General features: G+C 41.9%; 1 protein-coding gene across 4 annotated transcripts in view; it reads right to left on the bottom strand.

The window, feature by feature from the left end:
- Positions 1-27,211, bottom strand: part of kidins220a (kinase D-interacting substrate 220a) — an 86,977-nt gene that overhangs the window by 58,968 nt on the left and 798 nt on the right. For 3 of the 4 annotated variants that reach the window (XM_080413720.1, XM_080413722.1, XM_080413721.1), the window contains exons 2-15: positions 18,334-18,499; positions 16,306-16,404; positions 15,136-15,234; positions 13,390-13,488; positions 12,969-13,067; positions 8,835-8,933; positions 7,888-8,085; positions 7,192-7,290; positions 6,155-6,253; positions 4,854-4,952; positions 3,732-3,909; positions 2,264-2,428; positions 1,464-1,643; positions 402-567 (exon numbers count right to left, since the gene is read on the bottom strand). In XM_080413720.1, coding sequence (XP_080269846.1) covers positions 402-567; positions 1,464-1,643; positions 2,264-2,428; positions 3,732-3,909; positions 4,854-4,952; positions 6,155-6,253; positions 7,192-7,290; positions 7,888-8,085; positions 8,835-8,933; positions 12,969-13,067; positions 13,390-13,488; positions 15,136-15,234; positions 16,306-16,404; positions 18,334-18,465 — 1,811 coding nt within the window. In that variant the 5' untranslated portion in view covers positions 18,466-18,499. Of the gene's footprint in view, positions 1-401; positions 568-1,463; positions 1,644-2,263; positions 2,429-3,731; positions 3,910-4,853; positions 4,953-6,154; positions 6,254-7,191; positions 7,291-7,887; positions 8,086-8,834; positions 8,934-12,968; positions 13,068-13,389; positions 13,489-15,135; positions 15,235-15,334; positions 15,462-16,305; positions 16,405-18,333; positions 18,500-27,211 lie in introns of those variants that run through there. The other variant, XM_080413723.1, reaches the window with a different exon arrangement.

Here is a 27,211-nt window from a genome sequence, read left to right as displayed (position 1 = left end):
TCAGTGTGTTGCTCAAGGACACTTTGGCACTAACCCATGGGTGGCCGGGGATCAAACCGGGAACCTTCCGATTCCCAAGTGGGCGTTTTACCTCCTGAGCCACTGCTGCCCCAACATGCTGTGTACGTGTGCACTGTATGTATGTGTGTGCGCACGCACACGTGTGTGTGTAAGATGAATGCCAAGCACATTGATGCTGCTAGTTCTTCATCTAAACATGAATGTTGTAGATGCCAGCATTAGCAATGCTTAGAGAACTGCTGTTTCTCTGTGTGTGTGTGTGTGTGTGTGTGTGTGTGTGTGTGTGTGTGTGTGTGTGTGTGTGTGTGTGTGTGTGTGTGTGTGTGTGTGTGTGTGTGTGTGTGTGTGTGTGTGTGTGTGTGCGTGTGTGCGGCTGTCACCTGACAGGCAGGGCGCGGGTGGTCTGCTCTGGCAGCTCAGGGGGGTTGACAAACATGAGTTTGAGCAGCAGTTCCAGGTATCCCACCTGGCGGGCCAGACGGGTGCTGATGACCCAGGCCCAGTTCCAGCTCTCCCCCTCACGACGGCCTCCGAAGTACACCAGCACTGGAGACAACCAGGGAACAACACAACACCATGTTCTTACTGATAGCACTATTCTATTACAAAACTACTGGACACTTCACTATCTTCATTTTGGTTCTCTATAGTTTAAAAAACAAAACCCTCACCACCGTGGAACAGTGAACAGTAGTGCGGTGAGAGTGGCTTTGATATTATTGCCTGTATAACAGCACCCTCTGGTGATCAAAATGCACTGCAAAGGTGACGGCAACTAAATTACAACCATCCATGCAGGAAAAGTCCCCTTCAAGTGAAAAATGTACAATGTAATAATAACATAATAGTAATAATAAAAATCACACCCTGTGTGAAGTGGGCGGTGTCTTGCTAGCTAATCACAATACTGAATGGAGTCAACCAATCATGTACAACAAATAAATACATTTATTGAAACACTCTTTATGATGGAAGAAACCATAACTTAAAAAAAACAAAGTTATGTTTTTTTTTTAAGTTATGGTTTCTTATATAGGGCTATGCACATGTGTCATGTGACACTGGCCAATCACAGTCCTGAATAGACTGTGATTGGCCAATCACGGTGCAGGGTTAGGCGGGGTACATTTTTGTACATTTTTGTACATTTTGGCCAATCACAGCGCAGGATTTGTTGTACAAATATCCAAACCTCACTTATAGGGGCGGTTTCACCGCCCAATAAGCTACATTTATGTGGCACTTTTCAAAACGGTTACATAGTGCTTTACAGTTCAAATTACAGCCGAAATACTATTTTGAGAAGTGATTTAAAAGATGAAAAAGTGTGCTTTTGTTTTGTGTGTTGATTTGTTCATGAAAAAGGAATACATTTTAAGTGAAAAAAAAAAAAGATTAAAATGTGTGTGTGTGTGTGTGTGTGTGTGTGTGTCCCCTCTCACCAAAGAAGATGTAGAGCAGTGCCAGGAGGCTGAGTGAGACGGCGATGGCCAGCCGGGGGTCCACGGTGAAGCCCAGCACCAGCGCCACGCCGCCGCACAGCAGCAGCGTGAGGAACACCACCAGCCAGGAGAACTGGAACAAGGGCTCGATCTGCTGCCCCGCAAACGTCTTCATCTCATCTGAGACACGAGGAAGAGGACGAAGAAGAGAGAGTTTTGATTGATTGGATACTTTATTAACCCCTGAAACCCTTTGGACTTAATAAACTGAATCTGAGTTGTCAATGTACTTGGACAGCTTTTTTCCATCTACACCAAACGTCTTTGCCAAAAATAGCTGATCAACAAGCTCTATTTTTTGGTTAATGTTGTCCCCAGAATATGGATTTTTGACAAATTTAACAAATTTGATCACAGTACGGTCACAAGCTATGATAAAAGGATAACAGAAAAAGCCCCGCAGACTTGTTTCCATTGTGGTCCATTACAATAGTTTGTCCATACATCCTCCGTCTCTCTCTCTCTCAAATAAATAGGTTCTTTTAATGAGGAACTGGATAACAGGTAGTGTGACGGAATCGTCAAAATCATATTAGTGTCAAAATGTGACACTAATATGATTTGTTTGTAGAAACAAGTCATGATATTCAACTCATTCCATTTAAAACATGGAAAACGGGTGTATTTGGTTCCATTTGTACAATAGAGTGAACAGTGAGGATTTCACAGAGCAGCCATTAACGGTACTGTACTGTACTGTGCAGCGTTGCATCAGATGGTTGATAGTTAGTACTCCTTACCCTCCAGTTTCTTCAACAGGAAAGACTTGCCGCTGCCCCACTGGGCGTACAGACCCACGCAGATGGGGGGCTGCATGGTGGGCTCGCTCAAGATGTCCGCCAGGGCACTGGCATACAGGTCATAACCCAACATGTCCCCGTCGGACTCAGAGGGGGACAGGTGCTCTGTGAGAGACAAGACACACAGAGAAAACATTGTATTATCACATTGATGTTAATATATTATTTTTTCTCTAAAATTAAATGTACCTCAGAATCACCCACGGTGACTCTGAGAGTCACCGTGGGTGATTCCAGAGCTGGAATCACTATATAAGGCTCACCAGAGCTGTGGTGTGACGTCACACGCAACACAGACCGATACCCTGAGAGCTACTTTTAAAAAGGAAATTCCGGGGTGAACAATCTCCAACGAATGGCAGATCGCAATGCGTTGTGAGCTTGACGATCTGCTCTTTTTGGCCAAGAGATTTGGTCATCAAAATATGTGTACACACACACACACACACACACACACACACACACACACACACACACACACACACACACACACACACACACACACACACACACACACACACACACACACACACACACACACACACACACACACACACACACACACCATACAATCGTTTCATATTTAGTCTAGACCAGGCTAAAACTAAAACATGACCGAAGGTGAATAGAGAGAGAGAGTGTACTGGTTAAGAAACGAACGTTAGAAAAGAAAAGCCCAGAGTGCCAAAAACATTTAACGTGTCCAAACAGTTTTTTTCAGTGTTTACGCTAGATGGCGCTGTTCGCGATCCTATGACTCCGGAAATAACGTGATCACAACAAACCCATTCCCGTCTGATCTGATGTTAAAGGATTTAGAAAAATACGTTTTTTCTCAGCTTTCTTGTATTTTTCTGTGTTTTTGGCGAGAACAAGCCATTATTCAACAACCACTGACTAAAACAGCGGAGGGTCGTGGTGTCCAAAAGGGCAGATCTACAAGCTATCGTCACATCGCAATGCATTGCAGTGACGTCCACCCATGGTAGAACAGTTTACACACCTCTCTGATATATTGGCTATATCTTTAAACCCATAATAATGATTATAACTAGATGTGAGGGCCCGCAAAACAGTTTTTTGAAGAAAAAAAGTCAACATTTTTCAAAAATAGCAGATCTACAAGCTCATAGCGCGGCACTTGGTGCCGCGCTATGAGCTTGTATATCTGCTATTTTTCAATAGCCAAAGAAATCTAAAGTGACACAGATGCGTTCCAGGTCTTAATGGGTTAAGCCCGATTCATTCTTCGGCGGCGACGGCGTAGCGCGCCAAACATAGCCGATCTACAAACTCACAAAGCATCTCATCTGCAAACGCGTTGTGAGTTTGTAGATCAGCTATTTTCGGTGTACGGCACCATTGTACGAGCAGAGCACTGCGGAGAAACATTGCAGCGGTCTCTTACTGGCTCCAAATATCTGAGTGAGGATGCTCTTCTGGTGGGTGCAGTCAATGTTGTACGGCGTCTCTCCGGCCTTGTTGGGACGGTACAGCAGGCGGCCATCTTTAGGGTTCCTCAGGAGCAGCTCGGCCAGCTTGCGGCTTCGCCCGCGGATGGCGATGTGGAGGGCAGTGTCTCCTTTCTGACGGACGAAGGATACGTTTGTGTTTTACTAGGACAGTAAATCTCAAACCTTTTTTTTTTGTATTTGTACTTTAACTCTTTCACTGCCAGACTTATTTCAGAATGTGTTGTCCCATTGCCAGGAAAAAGGTGCATTTTTCCTCTGTTTGTTTTTTAACATTGAAGTGAATGGAGCAGCAATTTTTTGGATAGCGTTATCTCGTAGTTCCTTTGAGATAAACCCCCCAAAAAAAATACCAAAAATATTTTTTTTTTCATATTTTCGTCTTTCCGTCATTGGCCATGATAGCCATAGAGCCATCGGACGGGAATTCCCGTTTTTGGCAGTTAAAGAGTTAATATTTGCCCGCGGACCCCCATCTGAACATATTTTGGGCCAGGAACCCCCCAACAAGATTTGGGTTGTTAAAATATTTCAAAAATATTAAGAATTATTCTTTTCAAGATTCTTCAAAAATAGCAGATCTACAAGCTCACAACACAACGTGCTGTCAGCTTGCCGATCGGCTATTTTCAAATAGCTCATGTATAAAGGGTTAAAGTGGTTAAACATCCCCGGTTCTATATCAAAGTATTTGTTCAAAATATCATATTTCATTTTGTCCATATCGCCCACCCCTAGTGAGCTGCCAAAGACATGCAGCACATACAGTAACAATGACATGTCACATATTTGGAGGCAAACAAGCCTATAGGAAGGCTGCTTACAGACGGGTGTGTTTCTAACAAGCCTATAGGAAGGCTGTTTACAGACGGGTGTGTTTCTAACAAGCCTATAGGAAGGCTGTTTACAGACGGGTGTGTTTCTAACAAGCCTATAGGAAGGCTGTTTACAGACGGGTGTGTTTCTAACAAGCCTATAGGAAGGCTGTTTACAGACGGGTGTGTTTCTAACAAGCCTATAGGAAGGCTGTTTACAGACGGGTGTGTTTTTAACAGTACCTTGTCCACAGCAGACACCTTGGCCCCTTTATCCAACAGCAGCTCCACTATCTCTATGTTCCTCATCTTGGTGGCTTTGATAAGAGGCGTCTCTGAATCCTGAGATATTCACACACACACACACACACACACACACACACACACACACACACACACACACACACACACACACACACACACACACACACACACACACACACACACACACACACACACACACACACACACACACAATGTAAAAAAACAACTAAAACACACAACAATGTAATAATGGGTGCTTTTCAGCAGTGGTGGAAAAAGTACTAAATGTTTTTACTTAAAGGTAGGGTAAGGGTAAGTATTTTGTTAAAAGGTTAAAGCACTATATTGTGATAGTAATCATTGCTATAGAGTGTTTGTTCAGTAACAGGAGTCTCCCCGTCTCTCCAGCTCTTTAATAAACAGAAAATACATTTTCCGGTAGGTGTCAAAATCTCAGCCAATCAGGAGAAAGTACCCATTTTTAAGCTTCATTTTTATAGTGTTCCAGTTCAATTTTGCCTGCTCATTTCTTAGTGTCATCACTTCCAATTTCACTTGTTTAATCTATATCCTGATTGAGTTCTCTATCCTGATTGGATAAAATTGGAAATGAAACTGAAACTGAAACGAAAATGCATTTTCTGTTTTATAAAGAGCTGGAGAGACAAGGAGACTCCTTTTACTGAACAAACACTCTATAGCAATGATTACTATCAGAATATAGAGCTATTTAACACTTATTTTAACCAAAGAAAATCACTTACCCTACCTTTAAGTAAAAGTACCAATACTGCAATATATACTCTGTTACAAGTAAATGAATGAATAAATGAATTCAAAATGTACTTGACTACAAAAGTATTGGTATAAAAATGTACTTAAAGTACCAAAAGTAAAAGTACTCATTGTGCAGAATGTCCCATTTCACAAGTTCAAAATGTATTAAAAACGTTTGAAAATAGCCGATCTCCAAGCTCACAATGCGTCGCGATGCATTGTGATTTTCAAATGGCCGAAATATATATAGGGCTGAAGTGGTTAGCGTATGTTTTGTAATAATAATCAAAATCTACAAAGTAATTAGTAACTAAAGTTTTCAAATAATTGTAGTGGAGTAAAAGCACAATATTGCCTCTGAGGTGTAGTGGAGTAGAAGTAAAACTAGTGAAAATTGGAAATACTCCGGTAAAGTAAATGTTCCTCAAAATTGTACTTAAGTACAGTACTTGAGTAAATGTACTTAGTTACTTTACACCACTGCTCCTTGGTGGGAGTGTTACCTTGGTGCAGCTCTCAGTGTCCGGGTTGCACTGCAGGATGTCCCTGACCATGGTGGCGTTGCCTTTCTCCACAGCCCAGTAGAGGGCAGTCTTTCCATCCTGATGCAAAACAAAAGAGGCAAAAACTGTTGTGTTTAAAAATGTTTACTATGCAGTTATGTTCTTTTATTTTTATTTTACTTCGAATACATTGTGATTCGTGATAACTGTCATATGTGTATATTCATATATTCACCTTCACAATGGTAATTTGTCCGAAACATTTGGTTTAACATCAACTCCATGAAGACATTTTTGAGTGAGCAGAATTATTTTCCTTTTCAATTTACTTCACCGCTACCTTTTCTGTTAAAGGACAATACTGGTGATGCCATTCATTTCAATACGGCACGAAAATCTACTTGCAGAGACTTGCTTGATAGGTAATCCAACGTGGTAAATATGATTGCGCGGTTATTTTCTGTCGAGGTTATGCTATCACTGTGTTTTCATGAATATTAAAGTACCGTATGCATTGATTTGAAATCTAGACAAATATGGTTCCTGCTGAAAAGATTGATTTACAAACTAAATTCAAAAGTCCATGACATTTATTAACCGTGGCATGCAATTATGTTCACTCAACACTGACTCAATTATTCAGGTAAGTTTGGTAACATTTTGTTAACTTTGGACAAAATGTAAACAACAATGAAGCCTAGAAATAAAGACATTAACTATGGTCTATGTTTACGAACGGAACGATATATGACCAAAGTGGTGATTAGACAACGATATGTATTGACTCTGATATAGTCTTTTAATATGTCTGTATTCAACTTGTGGCCTTGGTTTTTTATAAAGCATTTGCATGCATTCTTGACCTCCAGATAGAAGGCCACTGGTACTGTACCAAAGGTTGAAAAACACAGTACAAAGGAGGGGAAAAAAACAAATAAAAAGGTTGAGCTTTAGAGCGAGAGCCAAGTACATGTAAAATGAGAGGAGCTTGAACCCATGAATAAGACAGAGGAGAAGAGTGGGAACGAGGCTCCTACCTGGCCTCTGACGTCAATATCGGCGTATTTGTTCAGCAGGGCTCGGACTATCTCCACATGGCCTCCCCTCACCGCTCCGATCAGCACCGTCTCCCCACTCTGACACGTCAACATGAACAGAGAGGGAGGGAGAAAGAGAGGGGGGGAGGAGGGGGGAGGGATGGACGGGGGAGATACAAATGGCATGAGAGAGAGGGAGAAAAATGGAGAGAGAGAGACAGAGCGGATGGGGGAGAGAGAGAGAGAGAGAGAGACAGAGAGCGGATGGGAGAGTGAGACGGAGAAACAAAGAGAAAAAAATTGGAAATAATTTTAAGACCGGGAACGCATCTGTCTTTTTAAGATTTCTTTGGCTATTCAAAAATAGCAGATCTACAAGCTCATAGCGCGGCACCGAGTGCCGCGCTATGAGCTTGCAGATCTGCTATTGTAGAAAAATCATGAAGATTTGTGCAAATATTTGAATATATATTTTTAAACGCAAACATTTGTAAAATATTTTGTTCCAGGGGACCCCCAGAAGCAAAGATTTCAGTTACAAATCTTCGCCCTTAAAAAGTATAAATTCAAAGATTTGCACACATTTTCAAGATTTTTCAAAAAAATAGCTCATAGCGCGGCTATGTATATGTATATCTGCTATTTTTTTTTATTGCCAAAGAAATCTAAAAATGACACAATGGTGATGTCACTCACCCTGTCGGGGATGTTGACGTAGGTGCCGGCGTCCAGCAGGTCCTGGACAATCTCCGTGTGTCCCTCCTTGGCGGCGATGGCCAGCGCCGTGTTGCCGTCCTTGTCCGTCATGTTGACGTTGGTGTTCCGCTTCAGCAGCTCCTTGACCACCTCGGTGAACCCGCCCTTCACCGCCACGATCAGGGCCGTCATCGAGTTCTGATGGCAAAACGGGGCAAAACAGGATTATTCTTTAAGGGGAGCGGGGGGAGAAATTACCACACTTTGTGTATGTTTTAACCGCTTCTACATTTGTCAAATCAATCTAAATTAAACAAATTAAGAGAGCCTATGCTCTACAATTGGGTCGATATACGTATATGATACACATTTTTATGTTGATATTATTTGCGACGGAAATATTCGCACATCCACAGCTCGGATGCAGGTGCGTTGGACAGTAAACAAATGACCATCCATGAAGAAAAACATTCATGAAGCAAAAGGGTGACACTCTCGATGACGCTCCATAGGGACCGAAACGTCAGTGTTTGAATACGATCGATGCTGCTGAGCAAGAGCAGTGTGCAGGATTATTGTGTTTAAAATGGTCACATTGACTTTTTATTTGTCATTACCAGTGATGATAACTAAACGATAATACATGCCAAGATCAGGGTTGCCAGATCTGCTTATCATAATTTCCCTGCCAGATTTTATTTGAAAATAGCCGATCTACAAGCTCACAACGCGTCGCGATGCGACGCGTTGTGAGCTTGTAGATCTGCTATTTTCAAATAGCTGATGTATATGTTAAAGTGCTCATGTGGCCCATAGTCGCTTCTTTTGGGCTGGTTTTCCTAGACCTGGTTGCTTGTTTCTCTCACAGAATCTGGCAACACTGGCCAAGATATCGTTTAGTATTATATCACAGTATTTTGGCATGACCGCACAGGCCTACTACTCACCGCCCCTTCCTGGTCCACGTCGGCGCCGTTGGCCAATAGGTGCATGACGCTGTCATAATGGCCCTTCCTGGCCGCCCAGATCAATGGAGTGGTACCATACTGAACACAGGAGAGAAGGGTAAGTAATGACATAGATCAATAGAATGGTACCATACTGAACACAGGAGAGAAGAGTAAGTAATGACATAGATCAATAGAGTGGTACCATACTAACAGAGAGAAAGAGTAAGTAATGACAGACAGTACTGTAGATCAATGGAGTGGTACCATACTACTGAACAGAGAGAAGAGTAAGTAATGACATAAATCATACATGGGCAACCGGCAACCCGGGGGCCACATGCCACCTTTACTTAAAGGAGAATTCCGGACATTTTAAGTGTTATCTTTGATGTGTCGTTACTCACCTACCGACGTAAAAAGTGGCATTGTTTTTTGTGTGTTTTTCTTTCCAGAACCTGGCAACAACAAGTTGCCAGGTAGAGAAACAAGCAACCAGTGTTAAATCGTTCGGCGTTACCGGTAGCCTCTCAGGAACTTTCAGCGCATGTTTGACTATCATGAGACTCTACAATGAGTAGTAGTAGAGAAAAAAATAACTTTGCATCGGTTATAATAGACGAATTTCCCTATGCCACGCGCTCCCATTATGACAACGGAGGGGGTTGAAAAAATGACGACAGGGGAATCTCTGGAAAAAAACAATGCCACTTTTTACGTCGGTAGGTGAGTAACGACTAGGGGTGTAACGATACGTTTTAACAACGATTCGATACGTATCACGATACTTGGTTGTCGATACGATACATGAACGATACAGGTTAATTTAGAACGATACGATACGTTTCGATTCAGCGATTTAGTCGATACGATACATGAACGATACAGGACAGGTTAATTTAGAACGATACGATTCCATTCAATGATTTAAAATCGATATAGTAACTATTTATTTACCCAAAAATTCTGTGTGAAAAATAAATACCTGGATACTGGATATAAACCCCTCTTTCTCTTTTTTTCTTCTTAAAAGTACTTAGTATTGATATAATTGATTATTTGCATTGCAGAACGATTCGATACGATTATTTGCATTGCAAAACGATTCGATACGATTCAAAGTCAAACGATACGATATTTAGCTGTTTGCATATCGATATAGTAGATCGTTGAAAATTCAAAACGATGCATCGATGCAGTTACTGTATCGTTACAGGCCTAGTAACGACACATCAAAGATAACACTTAAAATGTCCGGAATTCTCCTTTAATGCGGCCCGCAGGTTAATATCGGAATACTGATATATTATTGATTTCAGCTGTTACAATTCCTTTGAATTACTTCAGTCTATATTAGTAGCTTAATGACTAGTAAATTTTATTTTTGTGTGACATAGAATGACGAAGTACGGAATTAATTTACGAAAAAAGGTAAAATACGGAGATAAGAGGTTTCTGCCCGTCAGTATGTGCAATGTGGCCCTCTGGAGTGAGTGTGGAAATATACCGTAGTGGCCCTCTCCATCATCAAAGTTGCCCACCCCTGACATAAATCAATGGAGTGGTACCATAATACTGAACAGAGGAGAGGAGTAAAGCCTGCTTCATACTTCGGCGCGTGAGAGCGCTGTGCGCCGAGAATAGCCGACCAACAAGCTCACAACGCATCATGGACGCAACACGTTGTGAGCTTGTAGGTCTGCTATAATTCTGCCATTCTCGGTGCGTGACACCATTGCGCGACGGAGCATAAATTAGGGTTGGTTGGGTAATGTCAAAGATCAATGGAGTGGAAACCTTGTATTTCCACTTAGGAAAGGGAAAAAAGAAGCTGTGTTCCAGTGGATCCAATGAACTTATTATTTAGTTAAATATTAATAATACCCATAGAAAGACTTAATAACCACTTTTAACCTGGCCACTATTTTGGCCATGTCTTTATAGGTGAAAAGTTTTGGTTAACCCATTTAGACCTGGAACGCCTCTGTGTTATTTTTAGATTTGAGCTAAAAAGCCATATTTTACACTTTTGGCAATTCAAAATAGCAGATATACAAGCTCATAGCGCGGCACTCGGTGCCGCGCTATGAGCTTGTAGATCTGCTATTTTTGAAAAGTTGTGAAAATGTGTGCAAATCTTCGAATATATATATTTTTAAAGAACATTTTTAACTCAAATCTTTGCTTCTGGGGGGTCCTGGGAACAGATGGGGGTCCGCGGCCAAATACAAATTTTTCGGCAACGTGTCGCATTGCAACGCGCTGTGAGCTTATAGTTTGGCAATCTTCGTACCTTTTGCGAGACCACAGTCATACGACGAAATATAAAATGACCAATACCATTAATTTAAGAAAAAAACATAAAAGGATGAATTATGGAGATTTAAGGTTTCTGCAGATATGATACAGTATGTTATGTTATCATACTGACATATATTGTTTGCTTGACCACAAATGCTAAGTACGTTATTAACTCACCGAGTGCCAGAATTATTTCTGGCTATGTTGTCCCAGTGCCAGAGATTTTTTCAAAGTAAAAAAAAGTGCTTAGGAAGCGAGATACAGCCTTTTTCAGTTATAAGTTAAACAAAGAGTGGATGGAGCTGCAAATCTTCAGATAATGATATCTTGGGTTTTTTTTTTTTTTTTTTTTTACTATTTTTTCAAAAACACGTCAAACACGTCATTGGCACGTTGCGCCATAGCGGTAAAACACGTGAAACACGTCAATGGCACTCAATGAGTTAAGATTGCATGTTCTTTAGACAGATACTAGGTTTGATGTTTAACCGGTATCCTAGTTACTTTGTAGCAGTTCATTGTTTCTGTTTGCACTCTTTTTATGTGACTCGTTTACCCTGTCGTTTGTGGGATTCATGCCATTTATTCTCATCTCGCACTTGTAAGACGCTCTGCTTAAGAGCATCTGCTAAATGCTTCAATTGTAAAATTGTAATTTGTACAAGAGAGAGGAGTAAGTAAGTTCAATGGAGTGGTACCATACTAAACAGAGACAGGAGTAACTAATGACAGTGTGTATTAAGAAGGAAACCACGGCTGAGGTAATCGACCGAGTGGGAAAAAGAAAAGCCAGAAGATTTGTCTGACCAACCCGAGGCTTAGTTTTTAATTCATTAACATAAGATTTAGCCCCTTCGAAGAGCTCTTTTTAAGTATTAAAGCGTTAATTAATTAGGTCTGGTTTAAACGCAGCCCCTTATGCAAGGGCCCTTGCAGTGAAATACTTAGTTACTAAGATGTTCAGACGAGAACGCTTAGGGCTTGTGTCCTACTCTTTCAATGTACGTTTATATTTGGTGGAGAAGAATATAGGACCACTTAAAGCACATGCACCCCACGGTCTCTATTCTGGAGCTGCCATAATAGGCGAAGTAGGCGAAAGATTTAAAATAGGTGAAAATAGACCAGTGGTTCCCAAAAGTTTTAGCTCGAGAACTAAAAGAGAAATTAGACGTTTGCCCGGGACCCAAACTAGTGAAAATAAGCTGATCTGCAAGCTCGCAACGCGGCACGAAGCGCTGCGTTGCGAGCTTGCAGATCAGCTATTTTCACTACTTCTTAAACATTTGCTTTCTAATTTACGGAATTTCTTTGATTATTTTTAGTTTATTCATGAAATTATTTTTGAAAAATGTTTGAATTTGTTTTCAACTCATGAATGTTTTTTTTATTTTTGTGAAAATCTTTAAAAATAATAATAACTAATGAAACATTTAGGACACAAAAAATAAAGGGATATTCACTCACGACCCATGAACATGGATCTGTGACCTAAAAATTAGTCCCGACTCACTGTTTGGGAAACATAGACGATCAACAAGCTCACAACACGTCACAATGTGATGCGTTGTCAGCTTGTAGATTGGCAAGATTTTCATTGGTGAGATGTAGAGGGAATTGAATGAGGGGATTCAGCATGGAGGACTACTCCGATCAACAAAGTATATTCCTTAACAAGGGTTAAGTGGTTACGGTAAATTTTTACACTCACAGAGTCATTTTACTGTGTTGGACCCGGAGAACTTGTTTTCTCTGTATACAGTTATCTTGCGTGTATGATTAATAAATACACAACATTTCTCATGACATCCTCTTTGTCTGGCACGTAGTTACCTTATCCGAGCAGTTGACCTTGGCTCCGTGCTGTAGCAGGAGGTGGACGATCTCGCCGTGGCCTCGACCGGCCGCCCAGATAATGGGGTAGACACTGTACTGTTGGGACGAAAAGGACAGGGCTGCAGTCACGCTGGGCGATAACTAATGACTATGTCAAGCCCCGTGCCTTAAGCCACCTCGAACTGCTGCAACAGCAGATGATGGGGTAAACACCGCGGCGCTCAGGCAAAGAACAGGGTTACAACCACCTTCACTTTTTCTTTCGTGAGAACAGCCTCCAGCTGGCATTGAGCCGGCGAGCTGAAACGTTTCCTGTTGTCGTTTTCTATGTTTCCAGATAACTAAATACTAGGTGGTCTTAAAATCTAAGTAATTATGACAGGTGGAATGGATAGATTTTAGAAGTGTGTGCCAGTACCTGACCAGTGATATTGGGGTTGGCTCCTTTGTCCAATAGCAGCTGCGCCACGGCTGTACGACCCTTATAGGCTGCCCACATGAGAGCACTCCACCCTCCCTAGATACAGGAGGAGACACATGCAGAAGCATAAGTCTGTACAGCTTTTATAGAACATATCGGAAGATTTGACAGGGAACATTATAGAGTAAAATAGAACATAATGCATTGCACAGAAATTACTTTTATTGCACCATAAACAATGCCCGACGCCTCCTTCACTAGGTAAAAGAAAATCAAATAAATAAGGAACAGCAGATATTGTGGTTGGAAAATGTGGTATTTTAGAATTGGTGTGACACACTTTCCAGTGAGTGAACACCGTATCACACCGTGGCTGGTTATAATCCTACGCTGGTGTCATTATAGGCTCACAGGCTTTGACCGGTACAGCTTAGACACGCCCTGGCCTGCTCTGCTGTGACTCATCGAGTCACGACCTGAGTCATGCTCATCAAGTCCCCAAGGAACCTGGGCGTCATGTCATGTGTGGTACAGGGTGGAAGCAAAATGTTCCACAATCAACTCTAAACCGTGGCTAGTAAATGATCCAAACAGTGGGACTCTTTATCATAATAATCTCTTCCACCGGCGCATAGCGTGTACCTTTAACCAGGAATAAATGTATTTAAAGCCACGACGCTAGAAGTAATCCAAATAAATAATCTTAGGATATGAGATAGTGTGTCTTTCCTGGTTGATGCATGATTTATATTCAACAAATACAGACCATTCAAGTAGCTTACTGCACTCATACACCTACCTCACAGAGCATAATATAAAGCAGATCGATCCGCATCAATGGGTAAATGTTATCTTGTATATTGTCGTTGTGTTGCGAATGAATGAATGAGTGACTATGAAGGGCTGTTTGGCTATGATAGGTCAATATCCTGCTGGATCACAGATGCATGTAGTAAGACAAGCAGAGCTCAGTAAATGGAATTACAACAGCAGAGGAAGCATCACACTAGGGCTAATGTAATTTTATGTCCATTTCTGGGCGAATGAATCCTTCACTTCTGCTTCAGCCAGGAGCCAACCGGCATCAAACAGGACAGGAGCCTGTGGCATTCAATGAGGCCCATAATAAATAACCCATTAAGACCTGAGGCCATCTGAAGTATCTAATAATGCATTTTAACTCAAATCTACAATGACACAGATGCGTTCCCGGTTTTAATGGGATAAGCTATAAGGCTGCACGATAAAACGGGGGGGGAACTTGCTGCTACAAGTTCTGTTCTGCCAGCTAAGCAAACCGCAGTTTAATCTCTAAAGTCACAGCAGGTTTAGTAAGGCAAACTTCAGGCCCAAAGAAACAATCATGTCAGCATTTAATTCAGCATCGCTTTAGTTTTTCTTACATAGATGAAGACTTTCGTCAGACATTTCACAACGCTTTTATCATCCATTTCTTAGCTGACTCTTGTTCCACCTCGCACCGCATTTTCCCACCTAAATGCCCTCTCTCTTTTTCATTTTCTCCCTCAATGCCCAGGGAAATGGCAGAGACACAGAACATACAGTAAGAGAATCAACATAAACATACTACAACACATACAAAATGTAACCCTAACAATTGGGTCCCATGTCTCCATTGTCCCCAGTTACAGCTTTCTCACTCTCTTTGCCGCTAATTGCGTGACTTTTACATTTACACTCTCTCTTCTCACTTTCGGAACCCCCCTCCATTCCTCCTCTCACCATGTCTCTATGTTCCAGGTTGGCATTGTTGTCCAGCAGTTCCTTCACCACCTCGATGTGTCCCTCCTTGGCTGCCGAGATCAGCGCCGTCCAACAGTCCTGCACACAAGAGACAAAGGATTACCATGGGAAAGTCCCCATCGGATCTCCTACTCCAGCCCTGCGCTGGACGGTCCCTAGCAGAAGGAACGGTACCTACCAACTGGTCATACCAGGTGCTCATGGGAGCAGGATGGCCGGTGGAGGCACAGACAAGAGGTGTGAGACGAGAGAGAGATAAGAGAGATGAAGAGAAGGAGCGACCGTGTGTGCTAGGGTTTCGTCTTCTGTCTCCGTCGCGGACAACACAAGTGCAACACAGTGAGTCTGAGTGCTGCGTAATAGCAGGTTACTGGTGTGTGAGGATGTAATGAGAGGTGTGGCGTGTGAGCGTGAGCGTGCATGTGCGAACGCACAATTTTAGCGTATACGGGTGGGGTGGTTGTTGGAGGTTTTAATTGGTCGTTGTTATGGCTCATGATGGCTCATAATGGCCATGTAGTAAAGCCACACTGTGGTGAGTTCAGCACGACGGAGCATTGAGGCCACTAGGTCAGCCCATGTCTTCTGTGTCGAGCGAATGACTGTGGTTGACGTGACCGCGTTGTTTTCTACCTGCAGACCTCCTGTACCTGGAGTGTTTTGCTGCGCACACACACACACAGTGTCCTACAGTGGGCTTGTGTGTGCAGGTGTGTTGTGGTCAGAGAGGCTACAAGTGTCAGTGTGTGTGTACTGTATGTCTTTACCACTAGAGCTGTCACCATTACAACATTTAAGGTGACCATTAATTAAGTCATACGAATAATTGTGATTAACGATTTAATTGTGTTTTTGGCATTGAAAATTGGAACATATGAATAGAATTACATTTCTGTGTGGCCTTTTAGGCTTCATAATAAAAAAAAAGTCCAAAGGGCAGATATGACAAATATCTTAAATACACAAAGAAATGACTGATTTAATAATTTTATACTTTAAAAGAATTGCAGAAATAGCTGATCTACAAGCTTGTAGATCTGCTATTCCCGCTTTTTTTATGTATTTGAAAACATTTTTCAACATGGAAACAACTATAACAAAATAATTGCGGTTATACGATTATGTAATAATTGTGACAGGCCTATTTACCACATCATCCAGGTTCACGTTGGCACCCCTCCTAATGAGCTCCTGGACGATCTCCAGGTGGCCCTGCTCCGCCGCTACCATGAGAGGAGTCTGTCCATTCTGAAAGAGTGAAACAGACAAACAGTTTCAGATTCAACTTTATTGTCACATCAACAAGTTCCCGTGAGCAAAAAAAGAGAGGGTGAATTTCTTCCCAGGAGTTTGCAGCAAGAAACAGGCAAAACTAAGTAAGATAACAAGAGGGTGCAATGTCGGGGCGCCCGCTGGGCTAGCGGTCCAGGCGCATACCACATATAGGCTCTAATGTAGCCTGACAGCGCATCGCAGGCTCGAAGTCCCGTTCCCGACAAACTTTGCAGCATGTCACTCCCCTTCTCCCTTTCCCCCTGTTTCCTGTTTGTCTCCACTTACACTATCAATAAAGGTAAAAAGCCCCCCCAAAAAAAGAAGGTACAATGTCAAATATCAATAATAGGGTGGGTAGGTCACTTCAATATAATCTCACTTGACATGTTAAACAAACATCTCATTCCAACAACACATTTGAACATCCATCTGTTGTAGTATCATCCACTTTGCAAAACCTTTAACTCGTGACACAGCAGCATAACGCATGGAACATTGTTAAATGTACACAAATCACACACACGCACGCACGCACGCACGCACGCAGCCAAATTAATCCTACACTTCACCTCTCTGAATTCTTGACTGTGGTCTAATGGGCTGCACTGCAGTAAGAGAAGTAAGGATTTTCCCATGCACTTTTGTTTCGCTCACACACAACAACAAAAAAAAACGTTTTAACCCAGATATACCGCACACAAAAATCGGTAACACTTGCTAATGTTAACCCATGTCTATAATGCTTTATAAACATACTTAAAATGCATTATAATCTGCTTATGAAACACTATATTTATAGTTATAAGATAAATCATCAATAAATCATGCTTTATAACAATAATCATTATAAAGCATTTTATAATGACTTATAAGGTCAAGTATCAAAGCAATGTAATCAGCTTATAACACTGTATAATTACAGTTATAGAACTTATCAGAACTCATTATAAAGCCTTTTATAATGATTTATAAAGTATCACAATACTTAATTACTGGCCACTCACAGAATTTTTCTTTTGGCCAGGATCATAGTTTGATTATAATTCTCATAGTTGTAATACATTATAATAATTATATAATGCAGTAAAATCACTGTTATGATGCTTTATAGTATACTATAGTATGATAGTCACTATACTGTAAGTAGTCATTGGGGGCTTTAAGTAAAGTAAAGAAAAAGGTATTCAATTTATGCAAAAACAACACATAAGGTTTCTGCCTACATGTAATTACTTTACTAAAAGATCCTTGAAAATAAAATGCCAGTGAGTTTCCAACAATTATGAAGTATTATAACACACCTATAAGTCATCATGAAATGCTTTGTGTTACGATTATTGTTATAAATCATTATGACTATTTATGACTTCTTAAAACTACAACCGTAAACCCATTCAAAACCCCACTTCCCTGATTACCTAGAGAGCAAGTAATGCCTCGCTGCTCTATATCCCAAAATAGCAGATCTACAAGCTCACAACGTTGTGTCAGGGTGCGTCAACGCATTGTGAGCTTGTAGAGCTGACATTTCCGGCGCAACGACACCGGCACGCAACTAAGTAGAAACTAAGCGTTATGCTTCAGCGTCGAAGTGTCACGATTGATGACAAATGACTTAAATATACAAAGACATTACTGACACATTTAATAATATACTTTCAAGAAAATGGAAAAATAGCGATAGGAAATAACTGATCTACAAGCTTAAAACACGTCACAAGGTGACGTGTTGTAAGCTTGTAGATCTGCTATTTCTGGAAAACGTTTGAAAATGTACGAACTTTTTTTTTCCAACATGGAAACGATTATGACGATCATGCAAAAACCGAGGTGTAAATCGGACTCAAGTCAGCTATAGTGGTGTTGGTGTAGCGATGCAGCTGTTTTTGGCTGACTACTTACGTCGCTCCTGCTGTCCACCTCTTTGTACATGTCCAGGTGGGCTTTCACGGCGCTCAGGTTCTCCTCCTCCACGAAGCTGAACAGATTCTGGGTGGCCAGAGTGGTCATCTTGAGGGAGGTGCTGGTATCCATGGCTGACCGCTAAATAAAGCAGCTGCACACCAGTCTGTGGGGGTGGGGTCAGGTAGGGGGGGGGGGGGTGAGGGGGGAGACAGGAGAAAAGATAAGCCTATAGATTTGTGAAGACAAGCACTTCACAAAAGTGAGGTTCTCACAAGTAACATTTAAAAGAGACCCTGAAGAGATTTGGTGGTGGTCATTTAAAAGTAAGTTATTTATTTATTTTTGTTAAAATATGCGTTAAATAGCTCTATATTCCATTATTAATCACTGCTATAGAGTATATAGAGTGTTTTTTCAGTAACAGGGGTCTCCCCCAATCTCTCCAGCTCTTTAGTAAACAGAAAATCTACTTTCAGGTTGGGATACCTAGAGAAAGAACTCATGCAGGATACAGGATAAAGAAGAAATTGGAAGTGATTGAACAAAAAAAAGGTGCAGACAAAATTGGAACAGTAGCACAATTAAATTAAGCTGATAATAACTCTTTGTGGACTGTGGAGTTCTGTGATTGGATGAAACTTGAATAATTATTTTCTGTCTAAAGAGCTAGACAAATGGGGAGACCTGTTACTGAACAAACACTCTTATAGCAATGATTACATTCAGACACACAAAAAAGAGGTAAAGCGAAGGGCATCCATATACAATATACACGGTTAAAATGATTCATGCACCATTTTACACGTACACTCCCTTCAAAATGAATACATCCTTTGTAGAGAATGTAAACTATGATGAGTAATAAGAGGTTGTGTGTGCACTCGTTTGCATTTGAGAGTCAGAAGAAGAATGTTCTACATTCCATAGTGAATAATATTTTTGTTTGTAACTAACTGGCCTTGGCAATGGGGATATTCAGGGCTAAAAGGCCATATCATACTGTGTGTGTGTCCCACGCTGTCTCTGCCTGCTCATGCATGAAAATGAGAAGTGAAACTTTTCCACTCACTCACTATAATGAAACCTAAGCAGTCACAATGTTCTGCTTAAGATACAGAGCAGTCCCGGTTACATACCTCCGAAGCACAAAACAATAAGCCTCAAACTTCGACCCCCTTTGAAAAGACGAGTTAGCTAATTGGTGTGCTCTGCTGTGCGCTCCAATTATCTCCAGACATAGCCTACTTTCTTCTGCCAATCTCTTCGGACTTTCAAAATTGGAGCTCGGTAGATCTCATGTAGTCTATTAGGCAAAGACTGGAGCAGAGCGTCTGTCTTTTTTTTAATGGCTCAGTGCTTTGATGCGAGGAACGGTAGCCATTTTAACAAGAGAAACTTTGCAACTGAAAGCCAAACGGGCCTAATAGGGAGATATAAACTAGATCCTGCACAGCACTGCTGAGGCATTAGGCTAAACCCCGACCATGGAAACAACAAGCAAGCATGCTGTCATACTTCTTTTGGTAACACTTTACGTAAAGATCGGGTCTGTAAATGCATTATAATCGCATTTATAACGTATTATAATGCACTTGTAAGGCTTCATAACACTCTGTATAAATGTTTATAATTATGCATTATGCAGCAACGTATAACATTGGTTTATGAAGTATTATAAGTGCTGTTCATAATGCATTATAAGCTCAGCGGAACAGCACACTATAACTACCAGGCAACACTTTACGTAAAGGTCGGGTCTATAATGCATTATAATCGCATTGATATTATAATGCATTATATAATCCACTTATACAGCTTCCTAACACTCGTTATAAATGTTTATAATCATGCATAACAACTTATAACAAAGACACTTTATAACGGACTAAGTTATGGTAGATATAATGAGCTGTTCTGCGGTCGCTGAGCTTATAATGCATTATGACCAGCACTTATAATACTTCATACATAAATCTTGTTATAAGTTGTTATGCATAATTATAAACATTTACAACAAGTGCATTATAATGTATTATAAGTATTGTTACCACTTTTTTATGTGCAGATTGAATAGATCTCTATTGTAAGCAGTAGGCCTGCTCTGGCTTAGTCGCTGCTTAGGCTTCAGGGTGTTGTCAGAGTTAAGGAGGCTGCCCTAACCCTTTTCACTTTCCCTGCCTAGTGCCTACGATTCCCCAGCCTGCCATGGAACAGGCATATGTTCTGAACACAAGTTGGCCCAGAGATCCACTTAACAGATTTGATTCCCACAATAACATGCATTACGCCACCACAACTCAAAACCCAAAAGGGACAAAAGAAAGCGCTCTCATCTCACGTGGTGGTCTTTCCTGTTGCTAAGGAGTCCGAAAATCAATAAAAAACCCATTAATGATTCATCATGTTGAACTCATCCATCATGATAGACCAGTTTCCTGCCATGGCACGCCCATCTAATAATCAAGGGTTGTAGCCAGGATATGCATTATCTCTTAAACTAGGTGTTGGATTTAATACTAAGGACTGATTTATAAAGCATATCTAATGGAACAACATAGCACAAGTCCTTCAATGAAGATTATTTTGTTAGCCATGAGTTGAGTCATTATCATATACTATCTTACACTATTATATTTGCTACTATTGTTATTGCTACAACTTGTATCTCTCTCTCTCCCTCTCCCTCTCCCTCTCTCTCTCTCTTCTTTCCCCCCCGACACGGTCGAGGCAGAGCATAGGGTCTGCCTGACGTTTCTTCCAGTTAAGGAGTAGTTTTTCGTTGCCACTGTCGCAAAATTGCTTGCTCAGGGTGGGACTGTCGGGTCTCTGCTCTACATGTAAAGTGTCTTGAGACAACTTGTTGTGATTTGACACTTTAATAAAATTGAATTGAAATTGAATTGAGTTGTAATGTAGGATAACTAATGTAGCTGGTTGGGAAGTAGTGACCACCGTGGTGCATGGGTAATAATGCAGAGAGGCTTCTTCTCATCTTTGAGGGTATTTATTATAACCTCAGTTACAGAGTAGGTTACAGAAAAGGTACTGTTCAACACAGTCCCATATTGCAAATAAAACAATAATGTCTCTTCGTGGATATAGTCCAAACGCGATCAAAAACAGGTAATAATAATGTCAGGCATAAAAGTAGCTCTTCACTCCTCAAAGGCTGCAAACATACTGAGCTGCTTGCCTAGAGCCCCAAACTGATTAAACACACCTGGCTCTGTACTGTAATTAGCTGCACACACAGGCTGGACACAATCATGAATTAAGTGACACAATACACATAAGGTCAAAGTGACCCACCTAGCTAAATAGACAGGGATCCTTCATCACAGCCGCCCCCAAATTTACACAGTCAAATTTGCTGACCATGAGAAGGACTGGAGGTCTCGGGTGCCATCCCAGAAACGGCAGCGATGGGTCGGGCCGCCCCATCAAGAGCATATTTAGGGTTACCAGGTCTGCAAGGTCACTTGTGAGGCAGTCGGTCTGGGTTTGTCTCGGCCGGTCTCTCTCGGCCTCTCGATAATCTTGTGCAGATGGGGTATACTGATCACCTGCCGCCCCGTCGCGTGAAAGAGGGGCAGTGGTGATGGAACCGCAGAATGCGGCCTTTTGCAGATCTGGGCCAACACTGGTAGGCCCCTGGATAGTCCAGCCCAGCCTGGTCTTCACCGCAGCTGGTCCTCCTGGAGGTCCCAGACGGACCGGAGCTGTTGGGGTGATTAGATGAGGGTAGTCTGAACCTATGAGGACCAGGGGACGGGCTCGGTCCAACGTTTGCAGGGGGAGGCCTCTCAGGTGCTTGTATTTACGCTGGAGTGTCTCTACGGGTTGTGAACGCTCCGCCAACCCCAGCTGATCAGCAGTGAAGGCTCTCTGGATCTTGAATGTATTCTGTGGTTGACTGGCAGGAGAAATGGAAAAGGAGACAGACAAGCCATGCAGAACTCTGAGATCTTGGCGCACGGTCCTCACTGCAAGGGCCTCTGGCTCTCCTTCAAGTCTCAGCACCTTAGCAGCCGCTGGTAGGAGCATGGTGCGCTCTGATCCATCATCTAGAATCGCATACGTCTCCATAGTCTGTTCTCCATTGCGCAGCATGACCTTAACCACCTTCAGTAGTACCTGACTGCGGCCAGGCTGCCTATCTAAGTACAGCACCTTGTTAGCAGTGTTAACTAGGCAGGAGGTGTCCACTGTGACAGGCCTAATGTTGAGGTCATGGAGAACATCCAGATGTCTGCCGTCACATTTCTTGCACCTGGCCTTTAATCTGCACTGTGCAGCCTGGTGGGAGCGACAACAACGCCAGCACCGTCTGTTACTCTTGATCCACGCTCTCTGCTGCTCAGTGGTAAGCTGGGTGAAATCAGTACACTGGTTCAGGTAGTGCTGGGCGTCCCCACAGTATGGGCACGGCAACAAGACTTTTCCTGGTGGATTGGCACTGGTGGATGGGGGGTCTGTGACAGCAGGGCTGCTTACTGTCTGTTCGGCACCATAGAGGACGGTGGTGGGCCTACCAGACCTTGAGTCCTCTCTGTGTTGAGACTCATATCCATACCCCTGTATCTTCAGCTCGAACTCCAGCCAGTCTGCTAAGTGCAGCAGCGTAGCACCGACATGGTGGGGGTAAATGTACCTCATGAACTCAGATCGCATACTTTGTGGCAGCTTGGACATCAGTCTAGTGACGTGAGATCCACACTGTAGCTCAATACGGCCTTTCGGTCCAAGCTGGTCGAGCATGCCCACCAAGGCTCTCACTCTGAGGGCAAAACTTTTAAAAGCAGCTGTGTCATGGCTACGGATGCTAGGCGCCTCCATTAGGTCTGCAATGCGCCTTAACGCCAGCTGGTGGGGTTGCCCATAATGCTCTGTTAGGGTATGGCGTGGTGGGAGGTGCAGGAGGATAAACGAGTGAGCTGTATGGCGTGGGGGGATAGGATAGACCTTGCCCTCTGCTGGTATTAAGCTGCCTTTGAATGTCACTTACGGTGAGTTGCAGCCTCTGGTTATCTTCTCTCATCTGTTTCAGTGCCTCCATTATTGCAGGTAAAGCCTCTGGCACTGCACGGGACGACAGTGGGTCTGGGGTACTGTGGTGCTGGGTTCCCGAGTACACTGACTCTCTGGGAAGCTTCGGGCGAGCACCAGCCGATGGACTCCACTGATCGAAGGATGTCCTCTCCATGCTATAGTAGGGCACCTGCACATATTGGGGGTGCTGAGGGGGGTACGGGGTTGAGGTAGCCGCAGCTGAGGGGAGTCTGTTGGAAATGGATCTCTCAAAGGCAGGCAGAGAGACCTCATAATCAGCGAGCCGAGCAGGCGCACGAACCTGGCGTTTGGGGCGGGCGTCGGCCGGCTGCATAACTCCATTTTTATCGGATGGAAGCATCTTCGCTCTCTCCACAGCAGTTACTCCATCCGGCTCGAGGGACCATTTGTAATGTAGGATAACTAATGTAGCTGGTTGGGAAGTAGTGACCACCGTGGTGCATGGGTAATAATGCAGAGAGGCTTCTTCTCATCTTTGAGGGTATTTATTATAACCTCAGTTACAGAGTAGGTTACAGAAAAGGTACTGTTCAACACAGTCCCATATTGCAAATAAAACAATAATGTCTCTTCGTGGATATAGTCCAAACGCGATCAAAAACAGGTAATAATAATGTCAGGCATAAAAGTAGCTCTTCACTCCTCAAAGGCTGCAAACATACTGAGCTGCTTGCCTAGAGCCCCAAACTGATTAAACACACCTGGCTCTGTACTGTAATTAGCTGCACACACAGGCTGGACACAATCATGAATTAAGTGACACAATACACATAAGGTCAAAGTGACCCACCTAGCTAAATAGACAGGGATCCTTCATCACATGAGTCAAGACTGAAGATTTAACATTCAATATTATTTTTGTCCCATCCCATATAGTCAACAGGCACACAAGAGTTTGCTTTCAGCTCCTCAACATTGTAGCCAAAAAAAAACCAGATAAGCAATAAATGGCAATATAAGTAACAATAGTAATACTAAAAAGACCAGGAGACCTGGTTCTGCCAGACCCATAATAAAATCCGACGTGTGTCCATATATGGTCAAAAAAGGGACAAGATGGACATACTTTTATGCCCATGTATGGACGAAAGGGGACAAAGCCTCATGTAGGCCGACCCCTTGGGTCTGGCAAAAATAACTAAATATATACAACAACAAGTAAGCCATTTTTGTAACTGAAATCCAAACAGGCCTAATAGGGAGATAAATGGTTGACCTTCACTGATCCGAGTCAAAACATTTGTGTTCAAATCAAATTCACAATCCTGTCAGTACAACGCCTATCAATAGGCTACATGATGTTGTCCAGTGTCCGTCACTGAAGTGCACAAGTGATGTAAACCCTTTGTTTACAGTGTGTAGGGCCTGCCTGTTGTGTTGACACACCCTCCTCAGTTCCACCCCCAGCACAATGGATGGACAATGACACCAGACACAAGCACCAGTCAACATCAATTACACTTTGAGGTTTCTCTTGGCAGAGAGGGTTGATCAGGTACAAACTCTCAAAAAAAGCATGCCTCTTGCAGTTGCAACCACACAACAAAAAGGATGAAAGACTGAATGAAAACACTTAAAAACAGTAGCCTGACGATCACAATTAGTGTGGAAAAATACCATAAAGAATTAAGTAGGTTAAAAACAAATGTCTTACCTTGGTGCCAGGCTGAAATTGAATGTGTAACACTGAATGGCAGACCACTTTCTATCCCTTGCTCCTTGTAACACTGAATATCAACAAGCAGCACTGCTTGCTTGGCTCAGGCTCAGCAGCATCCCCCCCAGACTAGAGGCTGAATATTAGATGAGGGGGCCAGGCTACGCCCATTCCTCTCCAACACAATAGAAACACACTCAGGCTAGATTATTACCATTCATTACATTCTCTGGCAGGACATCGTCTTCTGGCAGAGACATCAATGAATAGAGGCAACAAGAGGAGAGGCTGGGCTAAATAATAATAAATACAAATAATTTCAAAGGAATTAGGCCTGTCACGGTTACAAATTTAAGTTGACGATTAATTGCCACTCGAATAATTGCGATTAACGATTGAATTGTGTGTTTGGCATGGGAACATATGAAGTCTTTTAGGTTTCGTAATCAAAAATTGTACAGGTCATATATGACAAATAACTGAAATATACAAAGAAATTATTGACATATTTGATAATTGTATACATGTAAAAATAGCAGATCTACAATCTCACAACGCGTCGTAAGCTTGTAGATCTGCTATTTCTGCTTTTTTCAATATTTGAAAATGTGTGAAAAACGATTATGACATATGCAACAAAATAAAACGATTATCTTTGTGATCTTTTTGTATAATATGCTATACCTTTGTACATGTATGTAACATAAAAACTGTAAAATAAAGTTGTAAAAAACAAAAACTAAATGCGATTATCTCAAATAATTGCGATTACACGACTATGTAATAATTGGGACAGGCCTAGGCCTAACCTTATTTAACCGTAGCTTGATATATTCAATCAGTACCCTATCAGATTTGTTTTCCATTGTCAAAACAATACTGTATGGTTCTCTCTGGGAAAAACAAAAAAAAACACAAGGTGTGGGATATCTTTCCAGAGATATAAATCAACCCCTACTCAGTTGTCCCCTTATCTAGATCCACATGTGGGTATTTTGAATCTAGTAGGCAACATGTGATATGACCTCTAAATGTACCCAGTCAGCTCTTTATAGCTTGTCATGTGCATCTGAATGTGCTGAGGACTCAGTCAGTGCCATGGGACGTGTTGCTCACAACAATAACATCTTATTTCCCACTGAGCCAGCAGCTGGAACAGGGGACTGCACTGGCAGTGGTGTAAACTGTAAAGTAACTAAGTACATGCACTTAAGTACAATTTTGAGGTATTTTTTACTTATTTATTATACTTTTACTCCACTACAATTATATGAAAACGTTGGTTACTAGTTACTTTGTAGATTTAGATTATTATTACAAAACATACATTAACCACTTCATTCACTACATTTCGGCCATTTGAAAATAGCAGATAAGCTTACAATTGAGCTTGAAGATCTGTTATTTTCAAAAGTCTGGGACATTCTGCAATGGTACTTTAAGTACATTTTGATACCAATACTTTTGTACTTTTACTCGAGTACATTTTTAATTCCGGACTTTCACTTGTAACAGTATTTCTACATTGCAGTATTGATACTTATACTTAAATATCCGTATACACTTATACTGCCACTGAGCGGGATCTCATTTTAAATAAGCCTTTGTGCTTTTATGAGCGATCCAGTTTAGAGGACCTTGTATTGTGAATTGTACTTCCACCATGTCTTTTCTAAATAAAGTATTCAATCAATCAAAAAAGCCAGTGGCTGAAACAACAGGGGACTGGGCTGGGTGCAAACTGCAAAGTGTGAGTGTGTGTGTGACGTGTGTGTGTGTGTGTGTGTGTGTGTGTGTGTGTGTGTGTGTGTGTGTGTGTGTGTGTGTGTGTGTGTGTGTGTGTGTCAGTCACAACAAGTGTGCTCCTCTTCTACAGAAAGTTAAACCACAAACTTATCCACAACTAACTGTATAAAGAAACCAACTGTCGTATCGTGTATTACACAACAGCTCACTTTATGTTACAATACATTTCTCTTTCGGAGACGTCGACGTGCAAAACAATAACATCTGGGTCGTTCACACACACACACACACACACACACACACAACCACATATGGCTATTTCAAAAGTATATGTATGATTTAACAACGAAAACTATGCTATCTTTCACTTGTTTCCTTCCCGACCAGTTGCCTTAATGTTAA

The sequence above is a fragment of the Gymnoscopelus braueri genome, assembly GCF_963280865.1.
Source record: "Gymnoscopelus braueri genome assembly, chromosome: 19".
NCBI classification, from domain to species: Eukaryota; Metazoa; Chordata; class Actinopteri; order Myctophiformes; family Myctophidae; genus Gymnoscopelus; species Gymnoscopelus braueri.
This window is presented reverse-complemented; position numbering and strand designations above follow the sequence as displayed.